Source organism: Sminthopsis crassicaudata, chromosome 5 (assembly GCF_048593235.1).
Source record: "Sminthopsis crassicaudata isolate SCR6 chromosome 5, ASM4859323v1, whole genome shotgun sequence".
In the NCBI taxonomy this organism is placed as follows: Eukaryota; Metazoa; Chordata; class Mammalia; order Dasyuromorphia; family Dasyuridae; genus Sminthopsis; species Sminthopsis crassicaudata.
The window spans coordinates 52,848,778-52,864,633 of record NC_133621.1 but is presented as its reverse complement, the minus strand read 5'-3'; the positions used below and the strand labels follow the sequence as shown (position 1 = coordinate 52,864,633).

The window sequence follows — 15,856 nt, the reverse complement described above, 5'->3', positions numbered from 1 at the left end:
CAGCACTCGATCTACTGCACCAACTAGCTGCCCCCCAAAACCCAGTAATCTGCATTCTCTTTTTGGGTAGGTGTTTCTCCAGTCTTAAAGGCACTGTCCACCCTACCTCTAGAATTCAGAGTGGTGGTGATATTTTTATAATGTACCCAATGAACTCTCCAGCATCTTCTTGTTTCATTCAGTGCTGGAATTCGAGAACTAGCGTTAGCAGACAAGGGTTTATATAACCTGGTTCCATGACTTATTGGCTATATGATCACTGGCAGGTGGTATGGCTTTTACGAGCCTCAGTTTTCTTATCTGTAAAAATATTTTGTGTCTCCTAACTCACAGGATTGCTGTAAGAAAAATACTTTATGAACTTCATTTATTATATTTATAAACCTATTATGATTGTCCTACTATTAACTTTTCCTTCTCTTCTTAGACTTCTGCAGTTTTCTCACTGTTTTTCCCAATTCCCCTCAGTGTGGACAATTAGATGGCACGCTGGCTAGAGGGCCAGGTCTGGAGACAGGAACACTAACTAACCCTCCTGAGTAAATAAATGTCTGTCTTCAGATACTTACTGGCCGTGTGACCTTCGGCAAGTCACTTCGGCCTATTGCCTCAGTTTCCTCATCTGTAAGATGAGCTGGACATGGCAAACCACTCCAGTTTCTCTGCCAAGAAAACCCCAAATGGTGTTGGATATGACTGAAAATATGTGATCCCTAAATGGGATCAGAAAGAGTCAGACATGACTGAAAAATGACTGAAGGACACCAGTGTTATTCTGTATCTCAACCCAATTTTTTCTACTTGTTAAATAAAATATAATATCAAGTCATTTTATGTTATTTTTTCCTTTTTACCTTTCAAAGATGTAATTCCTTTCTCTCTGCTTTTAAAGTTACAGTGCGTACTCAAGCTGTCTACCTTGACTCTCATTGTTCCAGACAATGAATTAACTTCTCTCAAGGCAGATAGCACAGAAGGGCTGACCCTCTAGTGATAAATTCTTTTTCTTCCACTTGGCAACTTTTTTCTCATATCACTTTTTTTTTCTCCTTTGGCCCATTATTGTCTCTTTTCTCTTTTTCAATTTACACAGTGAACTGGGGTCTCAGGAAGATGCACTTTTTGCAATTTTCTCCCTCTCACCATTTGCATGTATAATTAGATTGACTCTCGTGGCCACACTGGGACCGAAGCTCTTTTGGGTGCCCCTCATTGCTATGGTAACCCATGATGGTGGCAAGGAACAAGCACAACAGCCATCACAGCATCTCTTGCGGCACTTAAGCTAGCAAGATTGGTGACTGCCTTTCTTTTTAAAATCTACGCCATATGTCCCCAAAGCAAGTACTTGATGGATTTGCTTTCTAATTCAATCCAAGCCAATCCAACTCAATACATATCGATCATTCCCTTACTGTATAAATGGCTACTTTAAGTCTTCAGATGTACTTGGGAGAAAACATGGAAGTTCACTTCTTCCATTTGTGGTGATTATTTTGTGAAAGTGCCCAAATTTATGGGATGAAATGGGGACTTCTGATTAGAACAGAGTAGTTGTCTCCTGCAAATATGTACCTACTTTTTTGACCAGTTCTTTAGCTTTATATTGACTATCTATATATTGACTATGTTGTCTATATTGACTATATTGTGTATCTATTGACTATATGCAGTTATATTGACTATATTGTCTATATAGACCATATTATCTATATATTGAATATATTCATTTATATCAGCTAACTGAAAATGATCAAAACATAAACTCTTCTTATGTAATATAGCAGATGAATATCCAAGTGGTTACTTTCCATCTATTTTGCATATATTCTACACCCATCCCCACCCCTAGAGCTAGAAAAGATCTGTTAAGTGACTTGTGTAAGATCAAACAGTATTAAATATTAGAGACAAGATTTGAAGCCAGTCTCACTCCACAGTCACTGCTTTTTATATTGTATCATTCTCTCTCATTAGAATGTTTGTTAAAGCAGGAAAATTTCCCCCCTTTTCCTTTGAACCTCCAGTGCTCATAACATTCCCTGGCACATGTGAAGTGCTTGATATAAAGGCTTGCTGGTAGCTGATAGCTTCTTACAGCTGGAAAAATTCTGGTTACTCTCATTAGTAATATTTAGTAAACCCTCCACCTCTTGAAATCCTTCTCTTTCTTGCTCAGGTATCATATTCCTTGATCCCTCCAGCCAAAAATAAACCTACTCCCCTCAAATTCTCCTGGAATATTTTTTCTGGATCTTTCCTTTGCCTTTATTACATTCTACCTGAGAGTCATGCTTTTTTGCACACATATTGTGTCACCCCAGTAGGTTGTGAACTAGTAGGGACTAGATCATATTTGTTCATCTTCTTCTCCCCAGGGACTAGCACACCGCTGTGCACCCAGTAGGTCTTTAATAAAGATCTGTTGAATTAAATTGAATTGCTCGATTGACCACAGTGTAGATTGAAGACTGGCTTTTAAATGTTCTTCAATATTTATCAGAGCCTAGAAGAATGCAACATGGCCTGAAATACTATTTGAAAAGAGGAGGCATAAATTATAGCGGCTGAAACTTCCCCCCAAAAGCTATAAAGCTTATATATCACTTGACAGCCTGCAGACAAAGCAAGAATTCCTCAATTTTCATTGTCTGTCAACAAAGACTTTTGATCCTGTGTAGGCTTTCTCTGGCACACAGTAATATATAGCTTTGGCTTGATTCCCTTGAGTACCTGTTAGATGCCCTAATGACTCCTCAATGTAGCACGAGTCCTTTTTTTTAAAAATCTCTTCTTCAATAAGAGCTGCCAGCTGCCCTCTGGGGTCAACTTTTGAGGATGAAGTGTTTCTCAATGAAATAGAGTGCTGCTAGATCCTAACTCCAGTTTGATAATTTCTCATGGCATCTTTAGCATGACTTCATTTGACAAATTCCCACAATTTAGTTCATTGTGCAGTTCTCCATTTCACTGGTAAGGACTAATAAATAAATCAGAAAAATTGAAGTTAACAAGCTGTCACTATATGTGAGAGCCATTTAACACTCTTAAGACTATGGCAAGCCTCTCCAGAGAGCCTGACCTGTCTGATTTTTGCTCTGAAAAGCTCAAGATGGATCATAGAAACTGACCTAGAGATCAGGATGCAAATTTTTGAATTTTTTCCTTTATTTTACATAAAACAAAAGTAACCCAAACTCAGCTGAACCATGATTTAATCATTTTCATCCGTGCTGGCTCAGGAACAGAAAAAATTTTCAAACTAGAAGGAACTTGGTCACTGAGTCCATCTCTTTATTGTCCAGATTAAAGAACTGAGGTTCAGTTTGGTGAATAACATAAATAAGTATATTCTCTTGACCATTCATAGAACTAGAGCTCTCAATTCTCTGATGAAGTCATGATGGAGGTCATAAAACACTCAATCTTTTTTTGTAGCTGTAGCTTTTTTGTGGCTGATAAGATATGAGGATTCATAGCTCCCTTCTTTTTAAAATTCAAATGGCCATCCTAGAAAAATGAAGGATTTCTTAGTTCTGCTCTCCAGGGAGAAGGATATGAGTGACAAACTGGAAGCTGCCCACATTGTGGCTAAGGTATGGTCAGTTCTTGGAAAACAAAAATAGGCTTTTTAAAGTTATTTTTTGCTTTTTAGTCATTAATCATTATAATATAAGGAAACTTCCAATTCCTATTATATTGAATGAATGGAAAAAAAAATGTATTACCCCTTTGCTATATGGCATTCAAAATCTCTCATAATCTCATCCCTCCCTCCCTTTCTAGCCTTCTTACACCTTACTCCCCTACAAGTATTCTTTGATCCAGTGACATTAGACTCCTGGCTGGGCCATGAGATATCTCTTGGCTCTTACTGTTCTAAATACTGACTGTCTAGGTTCAAGCTCCAGCTAAAACCCCACTTTTTACTGAAAGTCTTCACCAACCCTTCTTAATTCTAGTGCCTCCCTCTATAAATTATATCTTATTTATCTTACTTCTAACTTGCTTTGTATATATTTGCTTGCATTGTTGTCCCCCCACTAGATTTTAGTCTCCTTTGCTTCTTTTTGTATCCCCAATATTTAGCACAGTGCCTGGAATCTAGTAAGTACTTAATAAATGTTTATTGATTTGACTGATCTAAAGACTAGGGATTAGTGTTAAGGGCTAGAGAATCAAATAGAAAAATGAGACAGTTCCTGTCTTTAGGGAATCTTACATTCTAATAGTAGCAGACACCATAGATAAAAAGTGGGGCCCAAAGAAGGGAGTTTTGTACTTAGGAGCCTCTAGGACGGTGACTGGAATCTTACAACAATTGATTGACATAATTTTTCCAGGAACAATGGCAGGCCACTTTCTGTCTCACTTTCTTCATCAGTAAAATGGGGATAATAGCAATACCTCCCTCCCATAAATATTGTCAGGGTGAAATAATCTCTGAAAACTGTTTTATCGGCCTTAAAGCACTACAGAAATGCTAGCTAATACATTGATTTGATTACTGTTCCCCAAACAAGAGTTAGAAAATGTAGAGGGGAGTGGAAGGATATATGGAAAGAATGGGGCAGAGCAGATGGCAAAATGTCCAAGGTAGATGGCTAAATGGTCTGGGCACATTTCTAGTTCCTTACCTGGTAGAACAAAGGGCATATCCCCCATCACCACTCAGAGGGAGCTCCTGCAGCAGGGCAGATGGCAATATTTCAGGGATAAGCGTTAGAATGCTTCTGTTCATCTTAACTGCAATGCTAAAGACTAAAATGAGCATTACTTAAATAGGACAGTCCCATTAGTGAAGCTGAATTTAGTGTTAACTAATACTTGTTTCCCATAGTTAAAATATTCAATCTTAAAACTTCTTCATGTTAGAACACTTACTCAGATGTCTTCCTTTTGAATCATCATTTGTAGTTATTCCTTAACAGACGACAGCACTAAGAAAAAAGAAAAACTTGCTTAATAAATAGGAATTTACTCTGATGAATACATGATCTCACCGATATAGACTATGAGAGAGTAGAGATAGGTGAAAGATAGCAGAGACAGATGATAGGTAGGTAGTTAGATTCAATAGGATGTTTAGTGCTATATTTGCAAATTAAAGTCTGAATATCAGTGTCTTTTATTCACTTTCTTTTTATAGTAAAACTGTTTCAGTGTTTTATACATCACTTAATGATAAAAAAAATTTCAGATAATTGAACAAAATCAGATCTAAAGTTGCATGTCAGAGAATGTTACATAAGTCTGGCACATATATAATTGTAGTTGTATAGATAGATAGATAGATAGATAGATAGATAGATAGATAGATAGATAGATAGACAGACCATGCTTCAGAAGGCTTTTAAAAGATCACTTTATTCTCTGTAGTCATTTTTAAACATAATTGGCAAACAACAGCTGTAACAAAATTTTGTTTCATTCAAAACTCAGTTTTGTGATCTCTCTAAAAAGTTATTGGTGAAAGCCTACTTGTTCTATTAGTATATATTCATGGATAGTCCATTCCTATATATATTTGATAGAGATAAAAAACCCAAACTTACAGCTCATTAATTGTTAATGTCTACACCATTTCCCTTTTTAATTTTCATAAAAATGATATTCTCTTTGAATTATCTTGAATTTTGATTGTCAGTGGCCAAGATTGTGGTGTCTGCAGCTTCAATTCCTTCTACATGAATTCGGTCAGGAACTCTTCTCAAATTCGTCTTCTTAAGGGCTAATTTCATTTCCTCAATATTGAAATGTGACAATTCCCTATCATCTCCAATGAGGACATATCAGTCTAGAAATTCCAGCAGATCTGTTCTATTTTATGTCTATTTGTTGTCCTTTCCTTTTAATTTGACTGATAATATCTATTCTCTACAAATTTTGTGGGGGTTAGTAATGATGAAAGTGCAAGGAACCCACAAATTAATAAGGGTCTGTGAAATCAGGAGCATGGAGCCCAATAGTATGTGGTATAACTTCAGACTCATGTGCCCTCATGGAATGTTTGAGTGTAAAAAACCAAACTCATGTTCTTTGTGCAGTTCCTCATCTCTCCCCTGGCATTCTTCTGCTTTCAGCCCAATCCTTTCTTCTTGCTGGTCCTTGAGAATTTTTGGTTTTATTTCTGCTTTTTTCTCTACTGTCACTTGAGTCTGGCTCTTTCTGAATGTTTTAGTTATCTGTATGGTTTCTCTTTTTATTATTTTCATTATCCTTTTAGAAGCTCCCCAGCTCCCTTTCATCCCAGTTCCATGAGCAGAGATATAGGGAAGGAAGGTACTCCATCAGTGTCAGGGACCTGCTGGAAACAAAAGGCAGGAGGTGTTTCCAGGCCAGGACATGCAAATACTCTTGGGTGATTGTATACTGAATATCATCCAGAGTTTTCTGCAGGTTCCTTTTCTTCTCATGGTTTCCTAAGTCAGCCCTGTTCGTGGTCTTTCATCTTCCTCCTCAGAAATTGTCAGCTAAAAGGCTCCCCAGATCAGTGTTGTCTTTGTATCTGTATTTCTAAGCAAATCAAGATTAGAATTATGACTATTAGTCCCAGGAAATTTTATTCCTTTAGCTTTATAAACTGATATCTACTTTGATCTCTTCCTCTAACCAGTCCTATGGCCTGATTGTATATAGACTGCTTATTAAAAATGATGTTCATGTTTATAATTAATTAGTCACTTCCTTTCTCTTATGTCATAGTCAATTACATTTTTCTATGATGTCATTTGATGCCTCTGACATTTATGAGTATCCTCTTGAAGAAATTATTCTTCATATATTAAGTTTTCTGAAGAGTCTCTCAGCTTTTGGCTTCCTTCATTTGATGCATCACATTTTTATAAAACATGTTTTCCCTTCTTATGCTTCACAAACATTTAGAAATCGTCTCCATTTCAGCTGAGATTAAAAAACAATTTCTCCCTTTTCTTTGTGTTAAACTTAAACTGTACTGTGCTTTTTTAATAAAGTTAGAGTTTATTTACTACTCATTTGCTATTCCCTTAGCTTTCGTGAGAACATGATTCATAAGCCATAAACCTAATAAAAAAAGAATGACATGATTTTAAGAACATGAAACTTTTCAGAAACCTCCTAGCTTTAAAACACAATCCACTTTTCCTATTTCTTTATACATTTTAATTAGGCTGCTTTAAAAAGTGTTTGCTGAGGCAGCAGTATGTTGTACAACAGTTCCCAAAAGAACAGCTGGGCGATCAACAGTAGAAATTAATTAAGTAATCTCCATATTCCTTTTTTCAGAGCATGACATTATTGTCATAGGTGGCTTTTATATCCTCATTCCCATGAATAGTTTTGATATTAAGAGCCTTTGAAATATTCAGGGTGCATGACTTGAAGTCAGAATATCTTGATGTGGGGCTTAGGGCTGTTATGCACTTTTTGTATGGTATCTATTTTGTGACGACTTTCATCTGCTAAATAGAACAATAATACCTCCTCATAGGGCTATTATGAGAAAAACATTTTAAGACACACTAAATAAGTGTGAATTAACATTACTTACAGTGACAACCCTTATTTCTATTGGTCAAGTTGAGGAGGAACTATCCATTTAAGATATACAGACAACCATTCACCTGATATTCCACAAACCCCTTGTCAGCTCCTGGATTTTTACCACCATAAGTGGCTTTCAATAAACCTACTTCCCTTTTGGAAGAAGATATAATATCATATCTGCTATTTTTTTTTTTTTTTTGTTATACTCCTTGCAACTATGAGAGTCCCATGGCTGAAAATGGATGGTGTAAGATCAATGAGCCGTTATCTTCCTCCAAACAGAATACAGTTCTCATTGTTGGAAAAATATGGCCCTATTTAGATATTCAGAAATGTACCCAAAAGGTGTCATCAATAATTCTAGACCCATATCTAGGCTAACAGGCACCTCCTGATGTTATTTCTGTTTTTCCATCCTAGCAGTGTATCATTTTTTATTGGTTTCAGGACAAAATTTTGGGGATTGATTTTTAAAATTTTAATAGGGAAAGGAAATTTGATGTCAGTGTCATTCTCATCAAACCTACTAGTGTTAGTGATCATTAGCTTAGTGTCGTTTTGGATAGATTTCATCATACTGAGCTCCAAATTGGGTAGGGCTTCATCACAGTTAGACGGCATGGAACAGAAAGGGTCCCTTGGTGAAAAGCAGCCATGATAGAGCAGATGGAAAACTTATCTCTAAGTCAGGAAGCCCTGGATTTAAGCCATTCTTCCATCACATCACAATCATTGTATAACTTGGGTATGCGGAGTATATGGAAAGCATTTGGCTTTGCCCATTTGGAACTTTCTCTAAGAGGAATGTTTACGTATTAATAAATTATTTCTGACAGACTTTGGCTAGAGTAGCTGGACAGTGTGTATAAAATAGAGGTATCAGATCCCCAACTCTCATGCTCGCTGGGAGACATCAACCATCCCTGTTCTTTTATCAGTCAAGAACATGCGACCTAAATCCCTTGACCTATTAGGATCTAAGTTGCAAAGGATATCAGTCAATCAATGAACAATTATTAAGCACCTCCTATGTTCCAGGAACCATGCTAAGGATTAAAATATAAAAAGAGATAAAAGACCACTCCTTGCCTCATGTAGCTTACAATATAAATACAGATCTGCTTTGGTAGAGAGAATTTCTTCACTGCGAACTCCCTTGGATGATGAAATCATAAAGACCAAAAATAGCAACAACAACAACAACAAAATACAACTTTAGGCTCTTCTAAAGCTAGAAATAGCACATTTTTTTTTTACTAAGTTAACAATGATAATTAGTTAAAATAGAAAGATCCTCTATCATCTTGTAATCTCCAAAGCCATCCTATCATGTTCTTCCCACAGCCCCCAACAACAAACCTTTGTTCTCTCTCTCTCTCTCTCTCTCTCTCTCTCTCTCTCTCTCTCTCTCTCTCTCTCTCTCTCTCTCTCTCTCAACTCCGTCATTTAAGGGATCATTTCTTGTCAATTGACACTTTTCCAAAGTGTACTTTCTTGCATTTGCCCCAGTTAGTTTTTCCAGTGGTGACTTTTCAGATAATGAAAGGGTTAATGTTCTCATACTCCATATAAATGTACAGCTTTCTCAGATAATGCAATATTAAACTTTGTTGGCTCCAATTGGAGCCGTGGAATAGAATCTGAATTGCTATCTTGATGAGTGAATCCCTGGAGCTGTTTCAATATTCTGTACTCAGATAACTTGGGTTTACGTAGTATATGGAAAGCATTTGGCTTTGCCCATTTGGAACTTTCTCTAAGCAGAATGTTTACGTATTAATAAATTATCTCTGACAGACTTTGGCTTAAAAAATAGAGTAGCTGGGCGGTGTGTATAAAATAGAGGTATCAGATCCCCATCTCTCATGCTCTCTGGGAGACATCGTCCATACCTGTTCTTTTATCAGCCAAGAAAAGAGATGGAGGGTAAGTGTTCGATTACCCTGCACATAGTTAACCCAATTCTGCTCCACGTCTCAAGCTCCCATTTCTCTTTGATGAACTTTCAATTGATCATCAATTTAGAGCACTAAGGGCTTCTAGTCTGGCCTCCCTTATTTTACAGATAGCAAACCTGGAGAGGTCAAGTGCGACCCAGGTAATAAGTGGGTTGGGAATCCAGGGCTTCTGGCTCCAGAACCAGGATCCCTCCATCCCACTACATGGTCTTAATTCTCGATTGCATTCTTTACACATATGACAGTTCATGGACTGACTCAGAACCTGGAACCATAGAATTGCAGAACCAGAACTTTGACCTGACCCCCCATTCCAAGCACGAATCTCATCTCCTACATCCCCGACAAATGATTATTGATCTCACTGTGTGAGAAAAGTTATATTCATTGTCTTCATTTCTAGAATTTAGCTTAGTGGAGAGCAGTTCTGGGCAGCTAAGTGACAGCCTGAATAGAGCACCAAGTCTGGCCTGGAGAAGGCCTGAATTCAGTTATGTCCTCAGACACTTAACTGGATATGTGACCCTGGCTAAGCCATGTAACTTCTGTCTGCCTCAGTTTTTTCATCTGTAAAATGGAAATAATAATAATACTTGGGCAGCGAGGTGATGCAGTGGATAAAACACTGAGCCTAGAGTCAGGAAACACTTATTAATTAGGGGACACCTCTTTAACTTGTCTGCTTCAGATTCCTTAATTGTAAAATGAGATGGAGGAAAAAAGATGGGCAATAGCTTCAGTATCTTTGCCACAAAAACCTCAAATAGGGTCACAAAGATCTGAACAACAATAAATAACTTCTATAGTGTGCTTCACACAGCTTCAGAATTTACACTCAGTAAATCAACATATATTATGTTCTTTTTTTCTGTTTTTTTCCCTTTCTTGTGGTTTTTCCCATTTGTTCTGATTTTTTTCTCTCAACATGATTCATAAAGAAATGTGTATTTAAAAAGTTAATAGGCATGTATAACCAGAAAAAATAAAACAAGTAATTAATTTTTTTTATTCAGAATCCATCATACTGTGTGGTTGATATACTTCCATTGACATGGAAATTCCTTTTCTTTCTCCTCTCCCCTCCCTCACCCTGTTTCTTCACCTACTAGCTAATGTTTTGTAGCACTTATTATGTTCCAGGTTCCATGCTAAGCTCTTTCTAGTTATTATTTCACTGATCCTCATCACAATTTTCCAAAGATATTATTCTCCCTATTTTACAGATAAGGAAACTGAGGTTGACTTGTCCAGGGTCAAACAGGTAATAAGTGTCTGAAGCCAGATTGAGCTCAGGTTTTTCTGATTCCAGACCAAATCCTAGTAGTCTATCTTCTGGGCCCTTAAGTGATCCCAAATAAACAAATTATAGAATTTGACATTTAGCTTTTCAGATAAATAAGGTGGTTTTTTTTCATTTAAGGGAATAAAAAATATTACATAGCACCAGAGTACTAGAAGAGATTTTAGAATGAATTGAAAAAAACATTATTAAGTTTTTACTGTATGTAGTAAACCCCAGGGGTCACAAGCAAAACTTATCTTTCACAAAGTTGACATTTTATACAAGAGGAAACTGAAGGGTAGAGAAATTAAATGATGTGATTAGTGGTTTTCTAGAGTGCTAATGACATTCCAGAATTTTTTCTGGAGTTAGGAAATAAACTTATATTTGGTAATTATTACACAAAACAATCATATTCATGTCACTATTTTTAAAAAAAGATACTCTAATTTTAATTTTGTTGATATCCTTTTATTTTTTATATCATATTAACTTCCAAACATATCCTCCTTTCCATTCCATGATACCCTGTGAACCTCAACCTTCCTTTGTGAGAAAGATTTTATATTTTTTCAATAGTATTTCATTTTTCCAAGTACAGGAAAAGATAGTTTTCAACATTCATTTTGTAAAACTTTGTATTCCAAATTTTTCGCCCTTCTTTCTTTACCTCCCCTTTTCCCAAAACAGTAAGCAATATGATATAGGTTAAATATGTGCAATTCTTTTAAACATATTTCCATATTTGTCATTTTGCTCAAGAAAAATCTGATCAAAGAAAGGGAAGAAAACCACGAGAAAAGAGGAAAAAGCAAACAAACAATAACCAAAAAAGGTGAAAATGCTATATACTTTGATCTACATTCAGTCTCTCTGTGGATGTGGATGGCACTTTCCATCCCAAGGGTATTAGAATTGCCTTGAATCACCTCATTGATGAAAAAAGCCACGCCTATTACAATTGATTATCACATAATCTTGTTGCTGCTGTGTACAATGATCTCTTGCTTCTACTCATTTCACTCAGCATCTGTTCATGTGAGTTTCCCCAGGCCTCTTTGAAATCATCCTGCTCATCGTTTCTTACAGAACAATAATATTCCATAGTATTCATATACTATAATTTATTCAGCCATTCTCCAACTGATGGGCATCCATTCATTTTCCAGTTTCTTGCCATTACAATAAGGACTGCCACAAATGTTCTTGCACATGTGGGTCTTTTTCTCTTTTTTATGATCTTTGGGACACAGGCCCAGTAGAGATTGCTGGATCAAAGAGTATTATAAGAAAGAGCAGAAAAGCAGTTTAACAAAGTCTTTAACAAAACTAACAAACTCAGTGACCCTGGCTGACCATATATGCAACATTCCATGTCTGTACTCCCCTATCACAGTGAGAAGAAAAAGATTCATTTTCTCAACTCTTTTCCTTAACCAAACATAGTCAATATAATTGTGGAATGTTATGATATTTTTGTTGTTGTTGACATTACTTTTTGGCAATTTTTAATCATTGATCATTTTGATCATTATGTCTTCCAGGCCTTATAAATAAAACCTTCTTTCTCTTCCCAAATTTTTTGTCCCTTGGAGGGTTTGGGGATAGATATCTAAAACAGAGTTGTCTTGTACCTTGGTTAAGCTGTAGGAAAATACTTATAAAATTAGTTTGTGAGATGCTTTGTAGTATGCAAATACTTTTATTATTTATAAATTAAATAAAAATAAGTTATATTTCTTTAGAGACATTTAAAAACTTTTACCCCCTTTTTTTAGCAAATAGAAGTAATATACTATATTTTATTTTGGTGGCATTTATTAGCATTTTATTTAAATGTTTTTTAAAGTTTACTACAATCTTGCACATAATTTATATCTTGTTCCATACCTAAAAACTGGTTCTTTTGGAAAACATATCTAATTTTATTATAAATATTGACTGTTGAAGGGACAAAAGTGGATAGCATGGATATGACAGAGGTAACAGATAATCACTTTATGGCCAACATACACACACATACACATGAACATAAGACAGACTTTAAGGATAAACAGTTCTCTTCTTCCACGTCTGAAGCTAGCCTTCCTGCACACTTAATAATGCAATTTTGATCTTAATTTCCAAATGAAGTTATTTTCTGGTTTATTTTCAGCAGAAATTAGCAAAGATGGGGGGATTCTTTCTTTAAGTCTATTTTTTAATCTCCTTCATTATAGCTGTCTCCAGTGTGAATTTTCTGGAGTAGCTAAACAGTGCTTTGATCCCACTAACCATGGGGAATAACTCACTTCACAAGGACTGGGCAGGAGGAGGGCTTCTTCCTTTGTGCTGGGGTGGACTGCCCCATTGTGCAGTGACTAGATTGCTTCCTTTTTCTCTATGACAATATATTCAAAAGCTGTTTTATATGAATTGCAAATGAGTCAAATTAGACAGTCTCAAAATGATTGGCTCCCAGCCTTAAATGTTCCTGTTAAACTGGAGACAGCTAGCTACAATGGGTTTCCAATTGGTGATGGATGGCAATTTGGAGGCTACACATGAAACTTGCTGGATTTTAAAGAGAAAATGGTACTATTTTGTAAGTACGCCAAAGGAAAGTTATAATACTGTAGGTGTGAAAGCATTTATACAAAAGCTATCTAATTAACTGATGTCATTGTCTCTAACTTCCAATGGAGCCAGGAACCAAAAGCCTCAAATTCTAATCCTGACTCCATATCTGATAGCTCTGTGCCTGAGTAAGTTACACAACGTAACTTGTATAATCTGTATTAGAGGCAGCCAGCCTGGAAAGAAGACCGGACCTGGAATTGGGAAGAACTCATTTCAGATCCAGCCTCAGCCGTTTACTGCTCTGTGACTTTGAACAAATAAGTCACTTGACCTCTTTTAGCCTCAGTTTGCTCTTTTGTAATTTGGGGATAATGCTATTTACTTCTCAAGGTTATCATGAAGATTAAATGAGATAATCTTTGAAAAAACAGTAAACTTTAAAGTTTAAATGTGTAGAAATGTTATTTCTACAGAGTAGAAATACTCCATTAAAATAAAATTTAAACTAAATTTAATTATTACACATATTATATATATATATATGTTTTATTTAATGTATTATAATTGTTAATTAAAATTTAATTTAATGGAAATTAAAAAATAATAATAGCTAACATTTATATAGTACTTTTCATATGCCAACTTGTGTACTTTACATGTTTTACAGTTTGTTCATTTGTTCCTTGAAAGAGCATTTTAGATTTAGTTTTGAACATCAGACTAAGGAAATATGATGAAATTTTATCAGGTGTGTTCCTAAGTTTATTTGAAAATATATTAGTAGAGGCAGCTCCGTGGCGCAGTGGATAGAGCACCAGGCCTGAAGGCAGGAGGACCTGACTTCAAATCTGGTCTCAGACACTTAACACTTCCTGGCTGTGTGACCTTGGGCAAGTCACTTAATCCCAATTGCCTCTGTGTGTGTGTGTGTGTGTGTGTGTGTGTGTGTGTGTGAATGGGTGTATATGTAACTCATGCTTAAGACATTTCAAGTTTTAAAAATATATCATTCATTTTTATCTTGTGGATCAAAATTCAATAATTTGTTATTACAAATTTGAAAAATTTTGTGTCTGGAAATAATTACAATATAAATGCTAACTCTGAAAGTAGACATTATTAACCAGTCTATTACTGGCAAATTTCTACTAAGTATTTTTTTTTCACTGAAATAAAACAAAAATCAAATTACCAGATAACCTTAAGGTATGCATATGCTTGTATGTGCAGACATTTTAGGTTATTTAGAATCATCTTAAATATTTATTTTAGAAAGTTCACAAAAAACAGGATTGTGAATTCTCAGTCACATAATTGTTCAGTTGTATCTGACTCTTCCTGACCTCATTTGGGGTTTTCTTGGCAAAGATACTGGAGTGGTTTGCCATTTCCTTCTCAGCTCTTTTTAAAGGTGACGAAACTGAGGCAGGAAGGGTTAAGTATCTTGCCCAGGGTCACACAGCTAATGAGTGTCTGAGGGTGTATTTGATTTCTTGAGATGAGCCTTGCACTATCTACTGTTCTGTCTAGCTGTCAAAACATGTCATAATTACTTCAAAGGATACTTGCCTTTTTACCTGCAGGTTTGGAATTAAGTTGCACAGTCAATTAATTTAATATAATAGTCCTTATGTACTCATGTTTCAAACACTCTAAATTTTGCAAGATTTTCATGTTCAACTCCCCTGATATTTCTTACTTTTAGGTATTCAGAAGATTATTACCTTGAAATTATTACAAATGTACAGAACTGCAGATGGCAACGACAACCTGAAGAATATAAGAAGTTTAGGTAAAAACTTTATCATGAGAAAATGTGAACTTTTTTTTTTGTTATTTTTTTTTGGCAGTAGAGTGATAACTTTCAAGAGCAATTAGAGTTTTTTTCCTTTTTTAAAAAAAATGCTATTTTTTTTAAATGTATGTGTTTGTGTATATTCTTACCATTAGAAATCTTTGAAGTTTTATTTCTTTGTTTTTTCCAATATGTTTCCTTTTTCATCTCTAGAGGTAATCAATTTCTAAATCAAACTTTATGCCATAATTTCTATACCTTGATTCATGAAGCAAAGGGTGATTGACTACTTTTTAAAAATAGAGCATGATTTTGTATAGATGAAAAATTATACATTATTCTCCCTTTGGGAGCCAATGTGTGTATATGTATGTGTGCTTGAGAAATGGTCCTAATTTAAAATTACATACAAAATAAAAATACCAAAATCTCTAACCATCCACTTGCCAGATTGTGAAAAACTTTGCATTTGAAAAATGAAAAAAAAGTTTAAATGAGAATGTCTTTACCATACAATTACCATAGCCCTTTAGCAAAAAAAAAAAAAAATGATTAAAGGAATTGTGAAGAACTATTATTGTAACAGATTATACAATATATGACAAGACATGATAGTAGAGATAAGGAAGCACTTTGATTACCATCAGGTGTGCATTTTAAATGTTAACTTTAAAAATAATTGGCTTTGCCTCTAGTCTGAAGTAACTATTCTCCTGTGAAGAAACTGCTATCATT

At 35.4% G+C, this 15,856-nt stretch overlaps 1 protein-coding gene across 8 annotated transcripts in view; it reads left to right on the top strand.

Annotated features, from left to right (window-relative positions):
• The window catches only part of ST8SIA6 (ST8 alpha-N-acetyl-neuraminide alpha-2,8-sialyltransferase 6), a 101,131-nt gene that overhangs the window by 40,080 nt on the left and 45,195 nt on the right, over window positions 1–15,856 (top strand). For all 8 annotated transcript variants that reach the window (XM_074266723.1, XM_074266720.1, XM_074266718.1 and 5 more), the window contains one exon: window positions 15,032–15,118. In XM_074266723.1, coding sequence (XP_074122824.1) covers window positions 15,032–15,118 — 87 coding nt within the window. The remainder of the gene's footprint in view (window positions 1–15,031; window positions 15,119–15,856) is intronic.